At 34.2% G+C, this 27390-nt stretch overlaps 3 protein-coding genes across 6 annotated transcripts; 1 reads left to right on the forward strand and 2 right to left on the reverse strand.

The window, feature by feature from the left end:
• Positions 1–307: 307 nt before the first annotated feature.
• LOC18094146 (inositol-tetrakisphosphate 1-kinase 1) lies at positions 308–9217 on the reverse strand. 4 transcript variants are annotated; one of them, XR_002979942.2, is made up of 2 exons: positions 7708–9217; positions 308–445 (listed from the first exon to the last, which is right to left on the reverse strand). XR_002979942.2 is itself a non-coding variant. In XM_006368318.3 (1 exon), exon 1 carries the CDS (start codon positions 9058–9060, stop codon positions 7981–7983), a length of 1080 nt encoding a protein of 359 aa, XP_006368380.1. In that variant the 5' UTR covers positions 9061–9217; the 3' UTR covers positions 7547–7980. The 4 variants fall into 4 exon arrangements, 1 of the variants encoding a protein (XP_006368380.1); XR_008058318.1 differs by lacking the exon at positions 308–445 and adding an exon at positions 4313–4493; XR_008058317.1 differs by lacking the exon at positions 308–445 and adding an exon at positions 4546–4562.
• Positions 9218–19983: 10766 nt separating this feature from the next.
• On the forward strand, positions 19984–22631 carry LOC18094147 (uncharacterized membrane protein At4g09580). Its single transcript, XM_006368319.3, has 4 exons — positions 19984–20350; positions 21131–21401; positions 21478–21648; positions 22006–22631. The coding sequence occupies exons 1-4, from the start codon at positions 20169–20171 to the stop codon at positions 22129–22131; spliced, it is 750 nt and encodes a 249-aa protein (XP_006368381.1). The 5' UTR covers positions 19984–20168; the 3' UTR covers positions 22132–22631.
• An 867-nt stretch (positions 22632–23498) lies between these two features.
• On the reverse strand, positions 23499–27028 carry LOC18094148 (uncharacterized). The gene is made up of 6 exons (XM_006368320.3): positions 26366–27028; positions 26215–26273; positions 25470–25539; positions 25267–25392; positions 25030–25158; positions 23499–24171 (listed from the first exon to the last, which is right to left on the reverse strand). The coding sequence occupies exons 1-6, from the start codon at positions 26969–26971 to the stop codon at positions 23698–23700; spliced, it is 1464 nt and encodes a 487-aa protein (XP_006368382.2). The 5' UTR covers positions 26972–27028; the 3' UTR covers positions 23499–23697.
• Between the last annotated feature and the right edge of the window lie 362 nt (positions 27029–27390).

The raw sequence follows: 27390 nt of genomic DNA on the forward strand, positions 1-27390 counted from the left end.
TGATGTCCTGTCCCTCAAGAAGAGTGAGGGGATGAAACCAACTGAATTTTTTTTCCCTCCTTCTTTTTCTATGGGAAAAACATCAACATAATTCTTAAAACCCTAAAATGGGTCCAAGTGAGATAAGATTCTGACCTGCATAAATAATTTGCATGGCATGTCAAAGTCTATAATGCCACTCTCATATCATAATTATTTCAGGACATTAATGCTCTTCTTGTTGGGCTTCCACTTCCAGTGTAGCATCAAATGATTAATAAAGTAAGAAAAGTAAACATCCAGCAATTGGATATGTATGGTCATTAAAAGTCAGATTATTCGTTACCTTGTTTCTTATTAGGTGAGCTTATTTACGTCCGATGCAAGTAATTGACTGCAGCAAAGCTACACAATTACCAACCTAACTGCCCAGAGTTGAGTTTCGATTTCACTTGAGATGAAAATGCTGCATTGGACAGGAACAAAAAAGGAGAATGATGAGCTATGCTTATTAAATTAAAGAGCAGGAAGAATGCGCATTGGACACATATACTAGGCCCGATCATGGCAAAACCGAAGCAAGGGAATTAATTTCATTTTCATGGTAAATAATTAATCAAGTAAATTAAGAGAAATGATTCTCTTTTGAGTTTCTCCAAATTTCTGCCTTTGTGAATGGTAGGGAAAAAACAGCTTTTCTTTTCTTTTTTTCCCTCCACGGAAGCATTTATATAGCAAGAGTTCTCAAGGGACCACTTGCCGAGGACTAGAAGTTTTTATACCTTTTGACTACTGAGGCCCTTAACGCTTCTAACAGGCTTTGCAACTTTAATCAATCCAAGGCCAGCTTTGGCCCGCATCTTGTAAGATATGTAGGCCCAGTAGGCCCACATTGCCACCTAATATTCGGCGATTGCGTATAAAAAGTGAACAGATACGGATACCAGTAGAGTTTGATCCTTCCATCTACCGGTATCTTGATGGATCAGCTAACATTAATCATCCTCCAGAAAAATACATATCAAGACTTGACCTAAAGCGGAAACTTTTCTTCTGAATAACATAATGGTAATGAAGACCAGGTTGAATTGTAGACAAATAAGTTTCTTTGCCCTTATATATAGCATGAACAGAAGCTTAGCTTTCAATAAATGATAAGATAGCTTTCCATCTATTTTATGTTATGTCCTGAACTGAGAGTTAATTATCCAGTTGTAGCATCCCACTGCACGGCATGAACAATGCACTTGTGATGTTGTGATGTGGGACCAGAAAGATTTAAGATAAGTACAAGAAAGAAGAAAGAACAAGCCAAAGAAGAGAAGAAAAAAACTTGAAGAAGAGGAGATAAAGGGAGAAGGAAAAGTCTGCAACTCTATAACTTTTATTCAAATCATCATAAAACGACTATAAAATCAAAAATTATAAAATAACCAACAATTAGGCCAAAAATCCACTAAAAATAAATTGAAATCCAAAATAGAATAAAATCAAACATAATAATCAAACTCAAATAAAAATCCAAAAAATTAAACTTGACAACATAAATTAAAGCCTAATTAATAGGTTATGCTACCATAACTCGTCTATGATTATAAATGTGCGTTAGCTGTGTCTTGGGTTCGATGTCCCCATAAAATTTTACAGGATTGAAAAAACTTCACTACATCGAGTATAGCTCCATGTTGTGGTGATGGTTGATAACATGGTGGTGGTTATGACTCCTGATGGATATGGAATGATCCGTTGTTAGCAACCTTTTATGGTTTGGTCCATTAAGCTCGTGGTGGACCTCTTGCGATGTTGGGTGGCTAGAGTGGCTAGCTTATGATTTGTTGGTGTGAAAAAGGTCGGATGGAGTGATTTTTGGGCTGGTAAAGGAGCTATCAACCATGGTTTTTACTGCTATTCTGGGCGGTGGTTGTGTTTTAGACAATAGTTATCATAGATGTTGGATTGGTCAGCAATGTGGAAGCTAGTAAGTGTAGGCTACGATTATGGGTGGTTGGTCAGTTGATGGAAAAGATGAATAGTAGCCAGAGCTTAATGTTAAAATAATCTTAAGGGCTTTGCTAGCTTTTCAGGGTGCTACAGCTTGGCTTCCCTAGGACGCCAAGGTCTTAGACATCATTGAGAAGGGCATTTGGGTTTTTCACTCGGGTAGTCAGGAGTTTCAGCCTATTTGGGACTCAGTTCATTTCCATCTCAGGATTGCATTGCCAGATCACTATTTCTGGAAGGGTTATTCATCAGGAAGGTTTCCTATCAACTCGACATAGGAGGTTCTTAGAGATATGAGATCCATAAATTTTATACATTCCCTCCTCTAGTTTCCAGGTCATATCCCGAGACACTCATTTATTATATAGCTTGCTTATATGGGTCACCTAAATACTATTAACAGACTACATGCTTATCAGATCATCAGCTCCTCGGTATGTATCCTTTATAGGTAACATGTTTAGACATACGATCATCTTTTCTTTTAGTGTCCTTTCTCTATTTTGGTTTGGGGGGCTATCATAAACAAGACCTTTATGAGTTAGCCTTATATGACATGACAACATTTGTTTTGGTGGGTATACATGCACTATAAACAAAAGAATGAGTTCATGCATCTGCTTGCTCAGTTAGTCCTCTCAGCCACAATTTACTTAATTTGGTATGAGAGGATTAATTGGGTCTTTCACTAGGCTTATCGACTTCACCATGTTGTTAATGGGGAGATCTTTGAGCTTATCCAGTCCCGATTGGTTGAGCTACAACCAAAGTATCATATTCTAGCTACTCTTATATCCATATGACATCTTCTAGAATCATGAGGTACTTATGTTTTGTTGTTCTTCGAGTTCCTCTTAGCATGTATGTTGTTTTTGCAAAACCAGTCAACCAGTTTTGAGTTTTTCACAAACCGATCGATAGATTTATAGGTTTGTTCTTATAGGTTTCTGTTTGTAGAACTAGTCGATCAACTCTAAGATTTTCAGAAACCAGTCGATCGGCTTCCCAACGGTTGTTCATACAATCTTGTTTTCAGATTTATTTGAGTTTTCTTTTGCTTTTGCTTTTTTTTCCCTACTACCTAAAGTTAGTTGGATTTGGGTAACATGACAATGCACTTCTTGGAGTCAATTGGATTTGGGTAACGGGACAATGCACTTCTTGGGGTATGCCTCTCGTATCTTCTACAGTTTTTTCCTTTTATACAATTAAAGCAACTCCAAGGGGTTTGCTAAATAGAAAGCCAAAAATTAAAAAAATATATATTATTTTAGCTCTTTCATGCTTGTTTTATATGCTCCAAAGGAAGTGCTAAACAAAATACCAAAATAAATTTTTTCTTCCACAAATATTATTCCTACATATCTCTCAAAAAAGCCAAAACCAACAAAGCGGGGCCAATAAAAAAAAATCAATTAAATGTAGCCTTGTGGAAAAAAAAAATAACATCAAACTCATTAAGAAAAAATAAAACACTTATTTCTCCCACTCCAACACAATTGGCTTTTCAAATGGCTTTTTCTCATTGGAATATACATGATTGAAAAAAAAAATATTTATACTATTCAAAATGTTATTTTATCAATTTAACTCTTCAAAATAGCATTTCCCTTTAAAGATGCTTTTACACTTCTCCAAAAAAAAAAAAAAGTGTTTGGCCAAGGTGTAAATTTTTTTTATTGATATTTTTTTCACATTAATAATTTTCTTGTTTTAATAAATCACGTGATAAGAATTGCACAAATTAAAGGGTTTATAAACTGATATTGAATTTTGAGAATTTGAAAAAACCTTGTAATTGTTAGATATAGGCAAAGTAAAAGAAAGAAGAAAGAAAAAGCAAAAGAAAATAAAGAAAATAAAGGGATAGAAAAAATATACAACTCTGTAATTTTTATTTAATTCATCATAAAACTAACTACAATGTCAAAAACATTAAATAAATAGTAAAACTCAAACAATCAACAATTAAACCAAAGATCCACTAAAATTAAATTGAAATTCAAAATAAAATAACATCAATAATTAAACTCAAATAAAAACACAAATAAATTAAACCCAATAACATAATCACAATCAACAAGTTAGGCTACACTCCTACATTCCTGCATCTAGAAATAATCATTCGTGTTTGAGAACCATGTCTGGGATCCAGTGTACCACCAACTTGCATATACATTTACATCTTAAATTATCAAGTTCAGGTATAATATGAAGTTTACATAGCATGACATGCACGCAACCATAACATTCCTGCATCTAGAAATTTAATGTGATCTTTCACATCAACTCCAAAAAAACATTCATCACGTACGCATGCATGATGCATACATGATGCATAAATTTCCTTTCATAGCCATATGCCAAGTTCGCCAATCCCACTGCAACTCCTTGTATTCCAAGGAACATAGCAAATGAATACGTGCAAGTAAAGAGAAGATTCCCAATTTTCTCAAGCATCGCCCTTGAATGTGAAAACTTATAACTGCCAAAGCGGTATCATTTGTAAGAACCTGTAACCCACCCATAATCCAGCAACCCTTGAGATCAAAAGCATCAATGTTCCACCTAATTCAAAGTCACTGAAGAGCCTAATATCAGTACTGATAAAATTGAAGCTCCACATTATCCCCAAGATGCTACATATGCTATATTTGCTTCATATCCCATATCACTTCAACGAAACAAATATGCTGTTTGTACTGCAAGATTGTTCGACAAAAATCACAATATCCAGTATGTTTATAGGAATGACATCCATAGATCCTTTGAATATGGGAGATCTTGCTAGCCAAAATTGGTAACAGATGAGCACTTGGAACTTAGAAGATCTTCCTCCTATGAACTTGTATGATTACCTACGAAATGGAAATGTTAAATGTGCCAGACACATGCTAGAATAAATTCTAGAATGTACGGCACGATCTATCTTGCACTGCTCAAACTCCTTCAGAGAATAGCTGGCTGTGGCCCCTAACTAAATGGAAGGCAGCTGTCTTAACTTTGCTGCTTGGCAATACTAGGGCCAACCAGCTCGGCCAGCTGCAACTAATGCAATGGATACATGCTAATCACAATGATTAACGTGGAAGATAAATTAACCAGAAGTCAGAATCCTCCAGCAAGAGTCGATAGCTAAATAGAAATTATGACAGAACCATAATAAGCACAATAACACTAGCTGAGCTTTCCCACCTAACTTTTGACTCTTAAGTTCTGATCATTAAGCTCGCACAGAATGAGTACACATGGGTATGCAGAGACTACTGCATTCAGTTCATGAACAATTCAAATTGAACGCTGTTGAGCTAAATCCCATTTAGTACATGAACTGTAAATCCAACCACCACAGCAATTTCTTGTTGCGACTTAAATTTCACTGATCGCTACAGTGATTCTTATTAGAATTGCAGAAACAGCTAGCATACACCAAGAACATAAAAAGCAATCACAAATAACTGACCGATAACCGCACTGGAGCACATCTACGAAACAACAGTTCTTCATTTCAGTGCAGAACTGTTCAAAGCAAAAGCTGAAATTGAAAAGGAATGACTCCAGGAATTAGATGGTGTCATTGGACACCTTGAGCATTCAAAGAAACCAATCAGTAGAAACGGCGAGCCTGAATGACCAAATAGGAAGGGCATAGAGATTTTGAAGGAATAAAAGTTTCTAGACAAGATTTACTAGATGTTTCTAAAATTCTTTCCTTCCTATCTCTCTTTTTTAACAGTTTCAAACGCTGCGGGCTATAAGTAAAAACCAGAATGATGATGATTTATGAAGCAATATTTGTGTAATCTCATATTGTTTGAGGACCGATCGTCATTTTTTTTATTTCTTTAATGCCAACGATCTCCCTGCCATATCTTTGCAATCTCATCTCGTTTGAGGGCTAATTTTCGTTTTTTACATCTCTAATACCAACGATCTCCCTACCATATATAATCTCAATTATGGGATTAACACCATACATCACCTGGAACCAAGTGCAAGTTAACTTTCATAACATGAACAAGATACCATTGACATTGATATGAAAGAACTGCATTTGTGTTTTCTATGTGGAGGACATAACACTTACTTCCAGTGTGTGGACAAGCATCCACCACAAACTTAGAACAGAGAGAAATCTTAAATACATTTCCAAAAAGACAATTAATCATAACACAGCCACCACATTAAGCAAAGTGCAAATGTGCCTAGAGTGTATCTAAATATGGAATTTACATAGTGGCATTAGTGGCCACACAAATATTTAATGAGTATGAGCACATATGGTCAAAATCTGACAATGAATAAATTAGATTAGAGCAAGAGATGCTAATTCCATGCAACGTACAAAGCTAAAAAAGAACTCTTGGTCGTACACTAGTCCAACCATTGATCGTGTCAGTTTTAGCATTACCCATTATGAAATGTATCTAAGAATATCTGTTTCTTTAGCAAACGTTCCTAGAAAGGGGAAACATTAGCTCCTCTGTCAACTCTAAACAGAGTCAAAAGGTGTTGAACAAGCCCAATGTGCATTTAACATACTTTGGACAGAATACTCAACCACAAGCAAAGAGCATAAAGTGTTTAATTTGCATGGGTAGATATTGCTCGCATCTAATAAGAAATCAATTAGACTGATTCATAGTCAGAATCAGACCAAAGCGCAACAGCTTAGAATCCAATACGTATTGGGATTTAACACCAGTAAATTTCAGCTGGATCTGAAGTGTTACACAATCCTAGTATCAATAGGTAAACCTCATGAAAGTAACTTATAAGAAAACAAAAGGATAACCCTATGCTAAATATTAAATATACCCTAAACATAACAGGCCAACCTTCTCTTCTATGTCAATGCAGTAATCAAACTCACTTCAACATGCATACACAGAAATCCAAGCAATACTCATGACACGCATGCATCATACAAAACTGAAATAAAAGACTATAGTCCTATTTAATTACTAAAACTGGGTCAAAGAGGTATAACGATAAAACTATTAGTCATGTACACCACTAGAAACTTCCTCCATACTGGTTTAGCATCATTCATTAACAATCAAGCGATTAGCATGCAGTTCCTTTTTGCAGACATTCGTAGAAAAAGATAGTAAGTATTTCATTTGCATTCAGTCTTCATTTGCATTTGCATTTGCATTTGCATTCAGAGTGCTTCTAATAGGATATCAAACACTTTTCCAAAACACTCATGCAACTTATAGAAATTCATCTGAGGAGGTTTCATTGCAATCAAATGCAACAGTCAAGGGTTGTGCATTAGCATTGTACCAACTGTGTCTTTTCTCATAGAACCAGCTATTTGGAAACTGGATTTTCTCAAAACTTTTACATTTTTTCCAATTTTCATTCTCTGCTACAAACAAACAACAGAAAATTCTAAAGAAATGCTAAAAGCATTCATTTCTCTAATCTGTTGAGACATATTCTGTTAAATCTACCAAGTTAGCGACCCTTATAGATCTCCAATTGTACTGGAAAACTTTCCATAAATTAAGTGGTTCAAGCATGGAAACCAGCACTTCAATCAACCAAAACAAAAGGCAAAGAAAGTAAGATTAAAAATTTCATTGACAAAAAAGTAAACTCCATTTACCAAAGGTGCCAAATTGCACTAAACTAAAACAACTTCTAATAAAGGAAACATTTAGAAAGCCTCGAAGTACAACTTAAACTTCCCTAAAAACTTGAAGAGTATTTGAGAATTACCTAACTCCAGAGCAGTTGTTGACAGAATATACATGTTCAACACTGTAATGCCATGTAAATGTTGTCAAGAGGCTAAAACTACCACCAAAGAGGCAACAAACCTATTTATTCCACCACGGTACCTCCTGCTCCTCCCCTCCCCCCGCCTACCTATCAGAAAATGTGCATCTCCATCCAGCCCACAAATAACCAGAAACATTCCTCACCACCACACAATGAATGCAACGAGCCTCACCCACTGCTATCCACTACTTTAGTATTCTACTTCCCCGCTCAAACTTGAAGAATGGGTGATTTCTCTTGCTCTTCCCCATCACTACAACAAGTATTACTCACAATCTTCCTCACTTCCACATCACAATTACACACCAGCTGCCGCTTATCAATCCCATCTTTCTCTTCCTCCTCACTCCAACTCTTCCCGACCAAATCACAAAAGAAATCAGTCAAAGCAGTCTCGTAACCGGGCATTTTGGCATACCCAGGAAAGTAATTAATATCAATCACAAGGTACCTATTCCCAATTCTAGCATCCCTAATGACATCAAAATTAAACAAATTCAACTTCAATCCCCTCCTCAATCCTCTAGCAATATCGGTAATGAAACTCTGTGGTGGCAACTCAGTATCTTCCAAATCCATTAACTTATAATACTTATCACCATTTCTCTCATCACTAGTCAAATTCGAAACCTGCGAAAACGACAATGACCCTTCCAAACTCTTCAGTTTCTCCTCGGAAACATCCGGTAACGACTTCCTTTTCACACACTTGACAAATTCCCCTACCACGTAAACTTTAAAGATAACGCCGCCGTGATTAACAAACTCTTGTAAGACAATTGGGGGTTTTAATTTATTTAAACCCTCATGGTTAAAAACCAAAGCCATTTTATGCGATTTTGCGCTACCATCAGCAATTAATGGTTTCGCAATGACCGGATATTTTAAGAACTCCCAAGATTGCCGGTCGAAAAGCGTTTCCTTATCGTAAATCACAATCTGTTTCGGAATGCCGAATGTGTCCGTTTCCGACTCGATCTTTAGCTCCGAAACGACTTGTAACATCGAGATTCGGTTGTGGAGTCGTTCGATTGACGCAGGCGAGTCGATTATAGTCGAATTAGGGTTTTGAATTTGGAACTCCTCGAGTTGTTTCCTCCAATGTTCACCGTACAGTTTGTGGAGAACGCAATCGAACGGTCCTTGATCAGTTAATAGACGGTCCTGATCAATTTTCACCAGATCGACGCCTTTTGATTTGCAGAGAGAGAGCAGTGAGTCTTGGATGAAGCTTTGTTGTTTCTTTGGCAAAAGCGCGTAGCCAACAACGCCTCTCCTATCGTCCGCCATTGGAATTGATTGGCTTTTGCGAGGATGAAATTGAAAGATTTTGATTGCATTCAATTCGGAAATGTGATTTTTTTTAACTTGGGGGATTTGTTTTTAAATCTTAGAAAATTCTTGAAACACAAAAATAAAAATTGAAAGGGAGTGATAGGGAGGAATGGAGAGGAGAGGGGTGGTATATATAGATATTGTACTAGGGTTAGTGAGATCTGATAAAGCCACCAGAGCTGATGAAAAGTGAGTACACGTGGCATACTCTTTGATTCTCCCCGAACGATAAGTTGGATGACCATGTTTGACCATACAAGAAGAAAGCTTCTCTCAGTTCAACTGTATTTTAAAAAAGAGTTATTTTTTTTAATTTTTTTTGTCTGTTTTTTATTCATTTTACTGTATTAACATTAAAAATAAATTTTAAAAAATAATATATATATATATATGTTTGCAATTTTTATTCATTTACTGTATACTATCGGAAGAAGATGGAATTTAGAAAATGTGGAATCAATTGACCAAGTATATACTTTCTTTGCAATTATTATTTTTTTCCTAGTGGGTATTACCACATACATTGGAGTCCATTTTGTCTTATCGTGGCCCCATTTGGTGATGTGACTTTGTTTTAATTAAATTTGTTTCCTACGTGGATTTTTGAAAGGCAGATATTGTGAACACATGAAAAAAGAAGACAACAATAGGAAAAAATAAAAATGCATGAATGCAGACCATCCGCATCATCCCTAAAAGGGTGTGCCAAAGGCCTGCAAAAATCCACGTAGGAAACAAATTTAATTAAAACAAAGGCACATCACCAATATATATATTAAATTGGAATCTTGAGCTATTATTAAAAGTGTTTGTTTTTTTATTAATTTTTGCGTATAAATTTAAAAAAATATATGCTTAATTATAACCGTTATGAAATAAATTTAATATCTGAATTACATTTTTTATCTATTTAAAAATAAATAAATACAAGAAAGAAAAATCGTTAATTATCTGAATTCACAGTTAATTCTGGAGGTTTAAAGTCCATGTTCTGAATCATACACGACAAATTAAATCCCAAGTTTTAATCTTGAATTTTGTTAAGTAATATTTATCTAGTTTTATTTATTAAGGGTAGAATAGTATTTTCAGTTTAACCTATATATAATTTCTTTGTATTTAGGTTAACTTAATGCATTCATAATATACAGATTATTCAGAATTCTAGCCTCCTTTTCTCTATTTGATCTCAATTACTTTAACATGGTATCAGAGCCTAGTTGATCGAACCCTTGGCTTGTTAATTTTATGGAACTCGTTGCCCTTGTAGAAATCATGTTCACCAATGTTAGAGCCACTGCTCGTATCAAAATCGTTATCATCATCCACTTCATTCCCTGTAGGATGTTCCAACACGCTCAATGCATTCCTTTGAAGCTTAACTTCAGATTCATTTTTCAAAACATCAGACATGGGTTGTTTGACCTATTAAAAGATGGAGGATGAAGATCAAGTTTTGTGCTTGCGGCTGAAGAATTAATATCTGAAACATTATTTTAGATTCTTCAGCTTCTGCAATTTGGTATTTCTGTTCTGTCTCTGCAATTGTTTTGGTATTTCATCTTCTCTTCAGCTTCTGCAATTTGGTATCAGCTTCTGCAATTTGGTATTTCTGTTCTGTCTCTGCAATTGTTTTGGTATTTCATCTTCTCTTCAGCTTCTGCAATTTGGTATCAGCTTCTGCAATTTGGTATTTATATTCTGTCTCTGCAATTGTTTTGGTATTTTGTCTTCTCTTCAGCTTCTGCAATTTGGTATTTCTGTTCTGTCTCTGCAATTGTTTTGGTATTTCGTCTTCTCTTCAGCTTCTGCAATTTGGTATCAGCTTCTGCAATTTGGTATTTCTGTTCTGTCTCTGCAATTGTTTTGGTATTTCGTCTTCTCTTCAGCTTCTGCAATTTGGTATCAGCTTCTGCAATTTGGTATTTTTGTTCTGTCTCTGCAATTGTTTTGGTATTTCATCTTCTCTTCAGTTTCTGCAATTTGGTATCAGCTTCTGCAATTTGGTATTTCTCTTCTGTCTCTGCAATTGTTTTGGTATTTCGTCTTCTCTTCAGCTTCTGCAATTTGGTATTTCTCTTCTGTCTCTGCAATTGTTTTGGTATTTCGTCTTCTCTTCAGCTTCTGCAATTTGGTATCAGCTTCTGCAATTTGGTATTTCTGTTCTGTCTCTGCAATTGTTTTGGTATTTCATCTTCTCTTCAGTTTCTGCAATTTGGTATTTGAGTTAAGTTTCTGCAAAAAAATTTGGAGTGATATTTTGTCTTCCGCTTCTGCAAAATCTGGTATTTCGACTGTCCTTCAGCTTCTACAATTTGGTATTTCAGTCTGTCTCTGCAATTGTTTTGGTATTTCATCTTCTCTTCAGCTTCTGCAATTTGGTATTAGCTTCTGCAATTTGGTATTTCTGTTCTGTCTCTGCAATTGTTTTGGTATTTCGTCTTCTCTTCAGTTTCTGCAATTTGGTATTTGAGTTAAGTTTCTGCAAAAAAAATTGGAGTGATATTTTGTCTTCTGCTTCTGCAAAATCTGGTATTTCGACTTTCCTTCAGCTTCTGTCATGACATCTACTACCAAAGAGATTGTTTGGTTACGTTGGTTACTTGCTGATATGAGAGTTTTCTTTTCTCATCCTACTCCTATGAATTGTGACAACCAGAGTTCTATTCAGATTGCTCACAACTCGGTTTTTATGAGCGAACTAAGCACATTGAGATCGATTGTCATCTTACTCGTCATCATCTCAAGCATGGCACCATTACTTTGCCTTTTGTTCATTCTTCCTTGCAGATTGCAGATTTCTTTACCAAGACGCATTCCATATCTCGTTTTCATTTTCTAGTTGGCAAACTCTCGATGCTTGTAGATGCCGCATCGTGAGTTTAGGGGAGATGTTAAGTAATATTTATCTAGTTTTATTTATTAAGGGTAGAATAGTATTTTCAGTTTAACCTATATATAATTCCTTTGTATTTAGGTTAACTTAATGCATTTATAATATACAGATTATTCAGAATTCTAGCCTTCTTTTCTCTATTTGATCTCAATTACTTTAATAAATTCATGCTAATTGCCACCGGGTCCATTGCCGTGCAAGCTGTGTTAAGAAAATATACGATCGAGTGGAGATATATATTTGGCAAAAAGAATTTGTGTCGCGTCCTTGGAAAATTTCTTCAGACGACATTTCCAAGGAACTGGATGCTTTCGTAATTAAGCGTATAGTCATCAATCATCACATTCTAGCCGCACAGCTCATTATTCCCTCGACCGCTGACAAGAAATATATATATATATATATATAAAATTATGCTGTAATACCATGGGATAGGGACATTTAATTTAAGTGTAGTGACGTAAGCTCTGAGTACGTCTACAAATAACTTAACACGGCTGTGATTTGACTCACGTTAACAAGTGGACATTAATTTCCTTCATTCGTTGATTGTTACTCCTGTGCTGTGATACAATGAACTTTCATATGGCTCGGAGTTGTTTGCAATTTGCATGATATGTTATGTATTTTATTTCAAATATATTAAAATAATATTTTATTTTATTTTTTAAAAATTATTTTTAATATTAATACATCAAAATAATCTAAAAATATATAAAAAAAATAATTTAAAAAAAAAATACTTTTGAAAACACAAACACAAACAGGTCTTTAACAAATACAATACACTCTCCAACATCCGAGCATTAGCCCCTTCTTTTCAATTATAAGTTTGCTTTAATATTTCTCTTTTCATTGCCTTACACGTTTTATGTGACAATGGAAAACTCTTAGAATCTCTCTTTTCTAGTGTTTTTTTTTTAAAAAAACCTTTATAGTTTAATTAAAAGTTTATATCATAAAACTCTAGATACTAATTAGTAATACACATAATTGATTGCAATACTCGAGATAAAAACAAGTATGGTATACGGGTTTTGAGATTTCACATATCATAGTGAAAAGAAATGAAGAAAAGGGAAGAAATTTCTTAGGACAAATCATAATTAAAAGAAAAAAAGAAAACGATGAACTCAGTATAATCTGAATGTATATAGGTACGTCGAAGTTATTATACAAAGTTTTGGAACACCTATGATATTGGATAAACTTGAGCCTATCCTGACTAACTTGTAAATTTCACGACCTGAATTATGAAATTGTAATAACTTCATAAAAAATAAATCGAAAGAAATTAAAAATCTCAATTTCAATTAACAAAAATATTGAATGACAAAAATTTTTAAAAAATCAATTTAAAAAGGGCCCTTAAAAAATGACTCGAGTAAATCCAGTTAAATCCATCAAACTCACGACCCGAGTCATAAAAACAAAATTATCACATAAAAAACAAAAAAAATATAAAGGTTAGCTCTCAACCAACCCATTATCGGATGATGAAATAAAAGAAATATCAATTTAAAAAAAGCAACAAAGAAAACTTGTGTTAATTCGGGTTAACTCGCTAAACTCGTGATCAGGATCATGAGACAAGTATATCTCCATAAAAAAAAACTGAAAACAATTATGCTTTTAAAAAAATACAAGAGAAAAAAATTGAGAGCAAAATCTTATAATAATAGTTTTATTGGTGCATAAACTAAAAAAATTATATATATATATATTTTTTAAATATGCATTTAAAAAAGAACCTAGAAGCCTGGGTCTAATGTATTGGCTTCTGAGCCCAAAATGTCTGTTTGTTATTGTGGCAGCTTTTGTGGTTGTGGTTTGAAAAAAATTATTTTATAAAAAGTACTTTTGGTTGATGTTGGTTTGATATTTATATATATTTGATTAAAATTGTGATTGAAATTGAGGTTGAATAAAAAGTAGTTTAATATGTTTGGTTAAACATACTTTTCAAATTGAGATTATAAAATAACTAAAAAAGATATATATTAATATTGATGGTTTTTAATTTAAATATTGTAGATTTAACTACCATTATTACATCATTAAATAAATAATATTTTATATCAAATTTTTTTATCATTCCATTAACTTATCTACAATTTCATCATGTATGAAATTCATCTGATAAGGACTATAGTTTCCATGGTTTTTTGAACGTGCAACAAAATCAGGTAAAATATCATCAGAAACAAAATTAGAATTGCGATCAAATTCCACAAAGGCTACGTCATCATGTGATGTTCTTCTAATTTATGTAGTGTTATTAAATAATATTAAACACTATTTTTTCAAGTAAAACGCAATTTTAAAAAAAAATTATTTTTTTTATCGGGTCAAACGCACTCCAATGAACACTGTTCATGTGAACAGTGCCACAAAAATTCACCTGGCACTGTTCACGTGAACAATGCCAGGTGAATGCTTCTCGCGTTGCCAGGTGAATTGAACAGTGTCTAGGTGAATTATAATTCACCTGGCATCACCTGGCATGGGCACTGTTGTGAACAGTGCCCAGGTGAATTACACGAGAAGCAGCTCCCAGCTGTTATGTGCGAAACGGTGGTTTGAGGAAAGAATTTATGGGTCCCACCAAATAGTAAATTGCTTTTCTCATATTACCAAACGCCTAGTTTACGCGGTTTGCTTTAAAAGCTAAAGCTACCGCGTAAACAAACACCCATCAAGAGTAGGCCCGCACGGCTACAAATTAAATTTTTTTAGTTGTTTGCCTGCCTTAATTTTTTAAAGTCATCAAACAACATGTTATTTGTAAAGGCATGCTATAAAGTCCCTGATAAAAATAAATAGGGAAGGGTTGAAATTGTATAAAGAAAAGGGATTGGGGTCGAACACTAGGATTGACCTAAAAGATGAAGGAACACAATTGAAAAATAGAAAACTTAAAGACTAAAAATAAAATAAGTTTTATTTTAAAAAGAAAGATAGGTGGCTAGCCCCTTTTTTAAGAAATGAGAGGAAAGAGTGTAAATCTCTTAATTCTCATGTCAAGAGAAAATTATGATCAAGAAGGATTTAATCCGACTTGAAATCAATTAAGACTCAATTAAAGCATAACCAGGAAGAGAATCGGAGAATGAAAAGAAAAACACAGATTGTTCATCCAGGTTAAATTATTGTGGTTGCTTCCATTAATTGGGTTGTACATTTATCGTGTTAACCCGGATCAATACAATATATCGCTATTTTTTCATTTCACTTCCTAATATTTTTTATGATTTAATTATTTGATAAAATGTTGTTTTACATTTAAGTTGGGGTTAGACACAGGTTAAAACGATGACAACATGATTTTTTTTAACTAGATTATTATTTAAACGATAAACTAGTTTTCTCTTGATTTGCTAGATCGAACAGGCCACACTAATTTTTTTTTATATATATATTTATTAACACATGCGATAATTGACTAATTTGATTTGATGCACCAGTTAAGCTTTTTTATCCCCATTCCAAATACTTTTATCACATGCAAAAAAAAAAAAAAAAAAACGACGTTCACATTTTTTTCATGCAATAGTTGGTTTTTGATGCGGCATGAACTAAACCAAGAAGCAATTCTTTGGAGCATAATTACCATAGTGAGAAGTAGTGGTGATGAGCTTCCAAGTTGCAAAGTGCCAAGGAAATTAATGATGCCTGAAAGTCGTGATTTGAGCATGTGCATACATTATGATCACGAAGTCAAGATTAACAGTATGTGCGAGAATGAAATGGCACCAATTGAGCTGTTACTATCAATCTCAATTTATATAGATATGAAATCTCTTTCATTCTCAACCCTCCTCTTGTGGCACACATTTTTCATTACCCACCGAACTCCAGCACCGTACAATAAATTATTTATTTTTAAGTTTCAAAAATATTTTTAAATAAAATTATATTTTATTCTATGTTTTTTACTTTAACTTATTTTTTTTATATTTTTACATCACCTTAATGTGCTGATGTCAAAAATAAATTTTAAAAAATAAAAAATATATTATTTCAATATATTTTTAAATGAAAAACACTTTTAAAAATAATCAATATCACAAAACCAAATGAACGCCAAACACCAGCACTAGTAGTGAAAAGAATTTGTCTGAGGGGTAGCTCAATTGGTCAGGTCTTGTGTGTGCTCCTCAATAATCACGAGTTTGAGTCTCCTCAAGACTACTGAAGGCTTACATGATCGTTAATTTCAGGATCTGTGGGATTAGTCGAGGTACGCGCAAGCTAGCCCAAACACCTACGTTAATAAAAAATAATAAAAAAAAATTGCCAGCCATCAGTCATCAAGAGGAGACCATTACTCAAGTTCAGGAATTAAAAAAGGAGTAAAACAGAACTAAAAAGCAAGAAAGCTGAGGTTGAAACTGTGGAGGTTGAAAAGGAGTTGAAATTCTTTGATTGGTTAAAATGTATAGTTGAGATATTTATTCTAAAATATGACCAAAACAATACTATGTCGTCATATTATTTTAAAAAAATTCAATATTATGACCATTACAATATTGCATTTTAAAAATAATATGCATTATAAAAAAGTTTTTATATAAGTTTTTTTAAATAATCTAATTTTATGTTTTTTATGTTTTCCAAGGAATTTATCCAAATAATTGGTTTTGAGAACGTTTTAATAGTGTATCAAGTTATCAACCATATGCCGAGGATCTACTTCCCATTTCGAGACAATTAGTGATGATGGCACCTTCAATGCAATGATGAAGCCTACAATGGGATCCTCCAGAGTCCAAACACCTGCTACCAAATACAATGGATTACTGTAGGAGTTGTGAGAGCTGATTGCCACAAACCAAATTCTTGGCATAAAATCGGAACATCGAGAGATCAAAGGTAAAATCTGCCCTTCATTTTATGTGCACTACTGTACTCTTGAGAGATATGATGGAATGAAAGAGAGTCTCCTCTTATTTGTTTTTATATTTTAAAAAAGTTTAAAATTATTTATTTTATTTTATTTTAAATTAATATTATTTTAGTATTTTCATATTGATGTCTGCTGTGAATATTTTATCGGCCTTGAGTGGAGGCCGAGTCATGCTTATTTAATAAGCGGAATTTGAGGTCCAGTATGAGGACGCTGATCAATTTCCTTAGATTTGAACCAAGAAGCCCATGGATCTAGTTTTGCTGGGCTTCGCGTATTGCTTTCTATTATTTCCCAGATTTGCTTTTGATTTCCAGGGTTTGCCTTTTTAATTATCCAATTAATTAAATGCCAGATGGTCAGGTGGTCTCCAGCAAGAAGATGGCAAATTCACATCTCCAGGAGAGTTTCTGCACGCACCACCTTCGTTTTAATTAAAAATTCATATTTCTTTATTGGTATTAGCTGTGAGGTGACTAAGAGCATGTTTAATATTACCGTACATGATGTTTTTAAATAATAAATTTTATATTTTGTATTTATAATATTAGCACATCAAGAACATAGAAAAATACTAAAAAATAATATTAATTTGATATTTTTAAAAAAAATATACTTTTAAAAAACATTTTAAAATAAAAACTATCACACTTGAATCGGTTATATAAATCTAGAATCATAGTTGTGATAGAGACCTTATAAATAAGTGAAGGTCGTGAATGCAATTGCTCCTTCCTCCTTGCGAAGGGGTGCAGGGAAGTCTACCTAACTATTTAGCTCAAATGAGTAGTAAAATATTGACATTCCCATAAAAATCTATAATATTATTTAAAAATCATGATGTTAAGCCTTTTTTCAATGCATTTCAATCAGAATAAATAGAAAAATGAAAAAAATAGAAAAGGAGCAACATTGAGGGCAAAAAGATGGGTCTGCGGCCCCAGCCCAGCAAAAAGAAGATTTGCACGCCTAATCTTTTTCTTCCTGTTTTTTTTTATTAAGGATGGATGACATGTTATCTACTCTTTTTATTATATTTTTTAATAAAACAAATGATACATCGCTTACTTGTCTAAATTCTGACAACCAGAAAGGTGATTGGAAGATCGAGTTGAGTTTTTTGACCTTATAAACTTAGTTTTAACTTTTTTCATCTATAAATACTTTTATAATCTTAATAAACTAATTTCTCAACGCAAAATATCAACAAAAACATTTTAATGAAACCATTTTAATAAAATGGAACCCATTAATACTAAAAACAATTTTTTTTTATTGTTGGAATGTGGTTTGCCAACTACTTTCTCTCTTCTACATTGTTTCCAGCAACCTTATGTCAAACTTAGAGATTAAAAAGTGAATAAAATAAAGTTTTGGATTAAAATACAAAAAAAACCTTAATAAACATTAAAAAAAAATTTCAAGGATGAAATTCTAGAAAAGCGCCTCATGAACAATGAAAAAAAGAGAGTAAAAGGATTCAATTTTGTTCAAGTGTTAAATTTAGTCCTAAATGTTTCAATTTATTTTTATCAATAAAATTAAATTTTATCTTGTTAAATCGAGCAATAATTTAATGCTAGAACATTTTATTGACATCGCGAGAATTCTATAACAAGCCAATTGAAATAAATTATCGGCTCTAAATTATAGCCAATGCAGTGTATAAGGATAATTTCTTTTTTAAAAAAATAATAACTGAAATAAAAAAAGCTTTTAAAACAAAATAATAATAATTAGAGCAGTATTCCAATGAACAATACATTATTAGGTGATTTTTTATAGTGCATACGTGGAGTGTTTTCTTCACATCACGACAATCCTATAACAAGCGAAGCGGAGCGAGTTAACTAAAAAAAACTTGAAGACAATAAATTATTTAAGATTGGACAAGTGGCTTGCTGGATGGGTGGCTCCCTCCAAAGCCAAATGATTGGAAAAGAACAAAAGGATAATTTGGTAGTTAAATTAAAAGTTAATAAAGTAGAAATAAAATAAAAAATGTGCGACGGTGGGGTGAGGTGTAGGATGCAGCGAGATAAGCGCACATGCAGGCCACTTTTGACGCCCGCCAATCATTATCGTCCCCATGTCATCGTGCCGTTTCCAACTATCCAGGTGCTTTCACGGCTTACCTCACGTGTAATAAATCTCTTGCTCTATTGTCCTGTCGTTGGACCTTGATAGTTCACTTTTTTTTTTTATTTTTTTTTATTTACGCACATATTAATAATTGCTTGATTGATGCTATGGCCTATCTTTTCTCTTGGCCAATTTTTTTATTTATTTTTATTTTACTTGAAAATTACCGCATATATTGGGGAGATTTTATAAAATGTTAGAAATATATTGATCGGTGCGTATAAAGTATGGTACTAGCAATTGCTGGTTTAGAATTTTAAGGCCGTATTAAAAATTCTTATAAATCTTCTTAATAATTTGTTCATCAAGTCATGACTTGAAACTAAATAGTGTTTTTAATGACTGTATTTTAGTTAATGTTTAAGATTATGATTGCGATTGCGGTTCAAAATATTTTTTTTTCAGAAATATATTAAAATAATACTTTTTATTTTTAAAAATTATTTTTAATATCAACACATGAAAATAAAATAAAAGCATAAGAAATAAATTGAAGATATAAAAATATAAAAAAAATATTTTTTTTTAAATACACGTAAACAACCAAGTTAGAAGTGAGTAACTTAAAAAATAATTCTCCAATGTATAAAACAAAAAGAAGATGAAAATAAAGGGAAGGGAAATCCTGTAGAAGTAGCGGCGATGAGGGTACAAAAGAGAGGCCACGGCATCTCTCAAGTCTCGACGTGCACGCACCAAATCAAAACAAAAAAGAAAACACGTGGTTACTAGAATGGCTAAAAAGTAAAAACGCGGTGGAAGAGGACCACCGAAGACTGTCGACATACGACAACTGTGCAATTTTTTCGTTCTCTTGTTTACTCGATTCTCGTAACTTTTGGTATTTAATTTTCTCTCTCCAAGGAATATTCTTTCTCTCCCTCTCCATTGGGTGTCATAAGATAAGAAATACATGCAGGCAGAGAGAGAGAGAGAGAGAGGGAAACAGAAACCGTATTTAAAACACACCAAACAGAGACAAGGAAGGAAGGAGTGTCCTAAAAGCAAAGCAGCTCTAACTTAAACCTTTCCCTCCCTTCCCTTCTCTCTCTCTCTCTCCCTTTCAAAGCAAAAAAGAAAAAAAAGATATCGAAGGAGAAAGAAGGGAGTTTGTGAGAGATGAAGGGAAAAGGAGGACATGTGGGATCCAGATTTCCTTTGAGCTCTTGGGAGGTTGCTGCTGCTTCCTCTGTTCTGTTGGGATTCGTTCTGGGTCTTTTGGGGGTTTACCTAACCATGCCTGAATCTGATTACAGTTTCCTCAAGCTCCCTCGCACCCTTGAAGATCTTCAAATCCTCAGGTTTTCTTTCTTTTTATTACCATTCATGTCTACCTTTTCTGTTGCATGGAATTGTTTCAACTTTTTCAGGATTTTTGAAAGAGATGGGCAAATCTTTGTCTTACTTTTTACATAAATTTCATTCATTTGTGTTCTGCTGGTTGCTTCTTTTTTTTTTTTTTTGGGGAGGGGGGGTGTTTGATAGTAAAGGCAGAGCTGACTGTTTTATCAAAGCAAAATCAAGACCCATGCCTTTTAAAGTGAAATGTGGATTCCCTTTCTACTTGCCGATATCTATTAGTTTAATTTAGTACATCAAGGGATTGCTCTGCTCTGCTCTGGTTGATATAAAAAATGGGTGTAAATTTTATGACCCAATTGGATTATTCAAATCAAGGATTTGTGGAAGGTTCACTGCATTTAGACCTTCATATGCAGGTGGTCTACATTTGAACTTCTGTTGCTTTGCAAGTTGAGCCAAAGCTTAGAATTTGTTTAATGGTTATTATATAGGAACTTGAACTAATGACAAGTATTGTTGGATTTTTCTTGTAATGTACTACTTGATATACCTGTCCTCTTGGGATAAATGAATCTGTACATCTCATGCGATCTCAAGGTGCTAAGACTTGGTTAAAATATTACTGGAAATTTGTACTGACTCTGTGATTTTTTCATATCAAAAGATATTGCTTCTGTGTTTCCTTTCACTTGCTACTCATATTTTCTTTGCTTCAAATTACTGCAATTGTGTATTTCCTGGCCATATGTGTATAGTATAATGTGGATGCTATTCTGCAGGGATCACCTTGAAACTTATACAAGTGACTACACTGCACAAGTCCTGGTGGGATACTGTGTGGTCTACATTTTCATGCAGACTTTTATGATCCCTGGCACTGTTTTTATGTCATTGCTTGCTGGGGCTCTTTTTGGAGTATTTAAAGGTGTAGCTTTGGTGGTGTTCACTGCCACTGCTGGTGCTTCTTCTTGCTATTTCCTGTCAAAATTAATCGGGCGCCCTCTTGTCTTCAGTCTCTGGCCTGACAAGCTTAGTTTCTTCCAAGAGCAGGTGAATCTCAACTCCTGCATAACTTGTGTTTATTTTTGCTGGAAAATTGTCAGAAAATTGTTTCTTTCACTCTCAGGTGGCTAGAAGAAGAGGAGGATTGTTGAACTACATGCTTTTCTTAAGACTAACCCCAACTTTACCAAATACATTTATTAATGTTGCTTCACCAATAGTTGATGTTCCTTATCACATTTTCTTCCTGGCAACCTTGATCGGACTTGTTCCTGCTGCTTATGTCACTGTTAAGGTATTTACTTGTGAAGCTTAGGTTTTTTTTTCATTGAATCTCTCTCTTCATCTGGCAAAAGCAGTGCTAAAAAATCAACTGGTGTCTGGTGTTACCAATACTCTGATAAGAGAATAACAGAGTCTACTTTTTATTGGAGTAAATGCCATTATATATATAAAGCATCATATATATACATGATGTTCTACCTCAGTCTATGAGTCATAAGTTGTAAAATCAAATGCAATGTGGGCTGATTGATTAAGAATTGCAAAGGTGTATGAATTTTGAATTGTTAAGGATGTCATTAACATTTAACGGAGAACTTACATGTCGTTGCTGCTTTCTAAATATGTTGGACACCTGGTTATCATGCAGGCTGGAATAGCTCTTGGAGAATTGCAATCTATAGGCGATCTTTATGACTTCAACTCCATTGCCACTCTATTCCTCATCGGGATTGTTTCTATTACCCCTACATTAATAAGCAAGAGTAAATCATAGTGTTTTTCTGGAAATACTTGCTTGATGTACATGCGTCTTCAGCCACCTAGCAGCCATTACGGTGCCACTTCGTTTCCGTACAGCAAATAAATGTAAGTCACAGGTGTCCCTATTTGTGGATTTCACTGTCAAAGCTGCAGATGCCAGAGATGATGATCTCGGGAGGATGCCTGGCGTGCACAAGCTCATTTTCCTGTTGGGGTTATTTATTTGTACTGGAGTTGTGGGATGGGTGGTAACCTGTATATTTTGAATGCCTAAAAAAAAAAAAAGAGTAATCAATCTCAAAGATATGCACATCCTTTCTGCTAGACACATTAAAAGGTCTTAACCAGAGATTTTCTCCTGTTGCAGCCTCGCAGGGTTTATCACAGTTGCAATACTATGTTAATCAATTTATGATGCACCCATTGATGTGGGGTGTCTGAGAGGGGTAATGATTTTTTAAAAATGTTTTGTTTTTTTTGCTGATATTAAAATAATATTTTTTTTTTAAAAAATTATTTTTATATTGGTGTATCAAAATGTTTCAAAAACATAAAAAAGACAATTAATTTAAGTAATTTCGGCCTCAGGAATTTCAAAAGATTAATGATTTCCAAAAGTCAAAATTCTTTAGAATTTCCAAAAATAAACTCTTAAATTCTTGTACTTCGGTTTACTTTAGAAATCCAACTTTTTAAAGAATCGCTTTCTCTAACCTGTTACTTTCTTTTTCTAGATGGAAAATTATTTAATAGTATAGCCTACGGAATCTTGTACTTAGAACGATAGTTTTCTAGAATCAAGGCACCAGGAGTTTTCTTGAAAAAGATAATTCAATAGATTAACTTTTATTGGTTACTTTTAAAATTGATAAACTTATTGTTTTTTTTTATTTCATTTTTGGAAGTAAACTTAATAAAATATATATATATTTTTATTTTAAATAAACAAATTAAAATTTTAAAAATATTATTTACACCTAGTTCTCAAACACTTTTTCTCTTTTTATTCAAAGCTTGAGCTTGAGGTTTGCTGAGCTAGCCATCAACTCTCAAAGCTGAAGCTGCAAGTTACAGTCCCAACTCAAAATAGACCTTTCCCACTAAACAACGCTTGACAAGACGGGAAAAGGCCAATCATTCATGTTATCGAGATATAGTTTGTTAGAAAAGAATAAAGATACTACCACCAAAGCGCTCCCTTCTTCCAATGGACCATAAGTTCATAATCCCTACTCCTGTATCGAGTTTTCATTTCCTTTGGAAATTTTTTTCCATGAACCAGCAATCCTAGAGCGTTTGGAGCAATAATTAGTTGTTGGTAGCGACTAGCGACCCCCTTGAAACACTCCAAAATCCATAGAAATCAAGCATAAAGCCAAGTTCAAGAAATCCCACGAAGAAATAAATGGTGCACAAAAAATACATTCTAGTCACAGATACACTGCTGATAAATATACTTGTACATGGATTTATGAAGTAAATTAGAACAAGGAATGAAAATATCCCTATTTGCAAGAGATGGTGTCTTGCTGTCTTTTGGGATTGTTCACAACACAGGCATTTATATCTCCTCGTTTTCCTACCTAAATTTCCTGGCCTTTTTCTTTCTGTTGGAACTGTCTGGGGTCCGGCTATCGAGCTTGCGTTTTTGCCTGGCTGGTTCTAAAGCACCACCATCCTTGAGTGCTGTAGCTTTTGCCTTTCTTTTAGCAACAGCGGGTCTTTTCCCCTGATGCTTTTCTTCTCGTGGCTTAGATTTCATCTTAGGTGCTACATCTCGCTTTGAATGTGCAGGAGCATGGACTTTCTTCTCCACACCAGATTTGCTAGCACGCAAGCCCTGGTAGGATTTGGCAGCCTTCCTATCTGGCCTGTTGTTATGGTAAGGAGCCCTTGAATCTGGTGCCAACCTCTTGTTTGGTGAATTAGCTGTCTCTTCAGCAAATGAGTTCTTTCTCTTGGAGGGGGTAGAATCCTGTCTGGCATGAGATAGTCTCAGCTCTCTATCACGAAGCTTCAAATTCCGTTTCTTGATCACCAAATTCGCAGCTTCCTGCATGCCACCACTCAGAAGTCGTTAACCTTACAGGACAGACCCTGGATTTATTGAATACACTATGCAAACTAATGAAAGCATTGATATAAAATTTAAGCTACTCTTGAGTAAGAACTTTCAGAAACCCAATTTTAAACAAGCCAATCCTAAACTGCTAAAAGAGAATCCAAACACACTGACACAAAACAATCAACTAATACATACACAAGTAAACTTCATCCTTTCATTTCCTAGCATATCATCATAAAACAGCTATATGAAAATCCAGCCCTGACAATGCTCTTTGCCCAGTCTAACATGCCATCCACAAATGTATTGCCAAAGTAAGAAAATTTCAAGAACTACAGGCCAAAGCTTCAATCTCTTACAAAGTTACAAGTGATGCTTGACAGCTCCAATGATACATATCTGGACTAGAATAAAAATAATCTACCAAAAAAATAATCACAGCCATTCCCTAAGTAAATCATAGTTTGCCACTCCTTAAATCTGGAAAGAAAATACAAAATAACAAGACCACACTTTCACACTCATGTGAAATATGCTCTTTTCTTTTTAAATTGGATTATTTCTTAATAGCTTGTTATATAATCTAAGTATGTAACGGTCCAACTTGATATAACTTGAAATCTTAATCAACATCCAACTTAAAATATTGACTACAGAGTGTTACAAGAACCTCAAATTTCTAAATTTGGGGTACAAATGGCAGCTCTCAGAACATCAGCTTCAATGGTTATGTCACATCAGATAAAAATAGAGTTAGGAATGTGCTAACAGAGGAAAGCATGTTATTATAAATTTCAATGATAAAATTATTGAAAAAACTGAGCATTAAATAGCAATGCATCATACCCTTGTTTTAAACAGCACATAGGCGATGCCCTTTCCCAGACCTACATGAGGATCTCTAATTACTCGAACAGCTTCAATACTGGATGCAAGATCTTTAATACCAGTGAAAAGCTGATAAAGTTCTTCATCCTGCAGTGAGATGAAAGAGACATATCCAGATAAGATTAACAAATTAGGCAGCAACAAATGCATACAGGGAGTAAATGCACATCAAGAAATCACATCATAGCTGATCACCTTCACATCAAAGGGGAGGTTACCAACAAAAACTGTCCTCTTGTTATCATAAAGGGGAGCATCTGACCCCTTTAACTTCTTGCGAGGTGGGCATGCCCTATCTACACGAATGTGATTGCCTCCAACCTATTTCAAGAAGAATAAAATAATCTTTTTTTACTTGAAACCATGTTGCTTAGCCAACTTTTGGAAATGAAACATACCACAGCCATATTATGGGAGAGAGATGCCTCTGCCGATTGCTCATTCTTGAAAACAACATATGCATGAACACTGCAACACATGGTATTCTTCATAAGAAAGTGACATTGCTATGAAAATAAATAGAAATTGATATAAGGGATCAACCAAAATCACAACACGAAGTTTAATTAAACAGAAGGTCCTTATAGGCAAGAGAAGATCCCAGCAGTGAACTACCCTATAGTAAGTAAACATACATAATTAAATTAATTAGGTTTGTTTGTTAGTGATGCAACTCAAAGGCATGCACTGGTTTCTCTTCAGTTAATTACCAAGGCATCTTTTTTTTATCCTCAGAGTGATCATTCACTTCAAGTTTCCCTTCATACATTTAATCAATAGAAGAAGCATGTGTATGTACCATTTTGCTTACGGACATCTAATTAATTCTTTTCCAGATTATGATACAAAAAAGCTAGGGATCATAGATTTTGTAAGGATTTTGAAACAAACCTCGAAAAACTGGAACAAGTACTTGCTAAATTTTTTATATCAGATGAACAAAGGAAGCAGATATGGTAACATTGATCAGGTGAAATTCTAGAATAACGGCATGAGAATGGACATCAAAACTAACTATCAGAATATAAATATGTCCTGAAACAACACGGAAACAAATCCATAATCTAAAGATACCTTAATTGATTTCACATGAAAAAAAAGAGCAAATTACATCTCAAACATCTGTAAAAAACAACAGCATACCTGTCAACATTATCATTAAATTTCTTCAACAAAATAGCTCCCTTCCTCGGTATCTTGGACTGCCCAAAATGAAAACCAACAAAGCATACCATCAAAATCAATACAAATCAACAACAAAAAACCACAATCATCATAATCAAAGTACACCTACTTCAGCAATTGGCACGGACCGGATCCTCACAGACTCAACGTCCCCAAACTTACTAAATTCCTTAATAAGTGTCTTCTTCTTCACCTTCAAAGGCAAATTCCCAACAAACACAGTCCTCAACAACTTGCTCTCATCATCAAACCCTTCACTCTCCTTTGAAACCAGCACATCCGCAGCATCATCAGTGTTTTTCCTCTTAGCCCCAACAACAACACTCGCATTTTCCTCATTATCTACCACTGGACCATACTTTTTAGCCTCATATTCTCTCTCAAGATCGTCTCTTTTTCTCTTCTTTCTCCTCCTTAACGTTTCCTCTTCTTTTGGCTCAAAACCCAAATTGGGATTTTCAGTTTTCACCTTTTTTAGTTTCTCTGTAGTTTCATAGAAGTTGGGTTTTTGGGTGTCGACATCGGTGCTAGGGTTTTCGTTGGATTTTGGGTCTTCGGGTTTTCTTTTGAAAGGGTTGCTATCAGAGAAAAGGGAGGAGGTAGAGGCGGTTTGATCGGCGCCGCTGAATAGGGTTTGGAAGACATCGGAAAGAGCAGAAGCCGTGTGGTTCTGGGCTGTGGAGGTGTCTGGTTCCTTGTGTTTCTTTTTGCCCATTGTTTTTCGAATGGAGAAGGAGGGAGGCGGTCAGGCGGATGTGAGATTTAATTTTAAGTGATGTTATGAACTTATAGCGTGGGGAAGGTTTTGCAGGCCTCCAAAGTCCAAACTCTTTTTATAAACCTAAAGCCCATTGTTATTTTGAATATTTTTTAAAATAAGCACAATTATGATAATTTATTTTCTTGGTTATTCGAAGTTCTTCTTTTTTTATTTTTTTTAAAGAGTGTCAATTTTTTTTTTAAAAAAAGAGTCGATTTTAGTTTTGAGGTTGATGTAACTGTTTTCGTGCAACATGTAATTTTAATAATTTACATTTTGCACACAGTTTTTAAAATTAACTCATCTGCTACCCATATCTTTTGAAAGATGTTATTTTATACCATTTTAAGGATTACTTGCACATAAGCATAATA

This window comes from Populus trichocarpa, chromosome 1 (genome assembly GCF_000002775.5).
Source record: "Populus trichocarpa isolate Nisqually-1 chromosome 1, P.trichocarpa_v4.1, whole genome shotgun sequence".
Taxonomy (NCBI): domain Eukaryota; kingdom Viridiplantae; phylum Streptophyta; class Magnoliopsida; order Malpighiales; family Salicaceae; genus Populus; species Populus trichocarpa.

What these genes read in the sequence shown, in the direction of transcription:
- LOC18094146 (XM_006368318.3), bottom strand. Translation starts at nt 9,060, where the DNA reads ATGGCGGACGATAGGAGAGGCGTTGTTGGCTACGCGCTTTTGCCAAAG.
- LOC18094147 (XM_006368319.3), top strand. Translation starts at nt 20,169, where the DNA reads ATGAAGGGAAAAGGAGGACATGTGGGATCCAGATTTCCTTTGAGCTCT. An exon ending in TTAGTTTCTTCCAAGAGCAG is followed by an intron (nt 21,402 to 21,477) that starts GTGAATCTCAAC and finishes TTTCACTCTCAG; the next exon opens with GTGGCTAGAAGAAGAGGAGG. An exon ending in CTGCTTATGTCACTGTTAAG is followed by an intron (nt 21,649 to 22,005) that starts GTATTTACTTGT and finishes GTTATCATGCAG; the next exon opens with GCTGGAATAGCTCTTGGAGA.
- LOC18094148 (XM_006368320.3), bottom strand. Translation starts at nt 26,971, where the DNA reads ATGGGCAAAAAGAAACACAAGGAACCAGACACCTCCACAGCCCAGAAC. An exon ending in TCTCCCATAATATGGCTGTG is followed by an intron (nt 25,393 to 25,469) that starts GTATGTTTCATT and finishes TTCTTGAAATAG; the next exon opens with GTTGGAGGCAATCACATTCG. An exon ending in ATGTGCTGTTTAAAACAAGG is followed by an intron (nt 24,172 to 25,029) that starts GTATGATGCATT and finishes GGTGGCATGCAG; the next exon opens with GAAGCTGCGAATTTGGTGAT.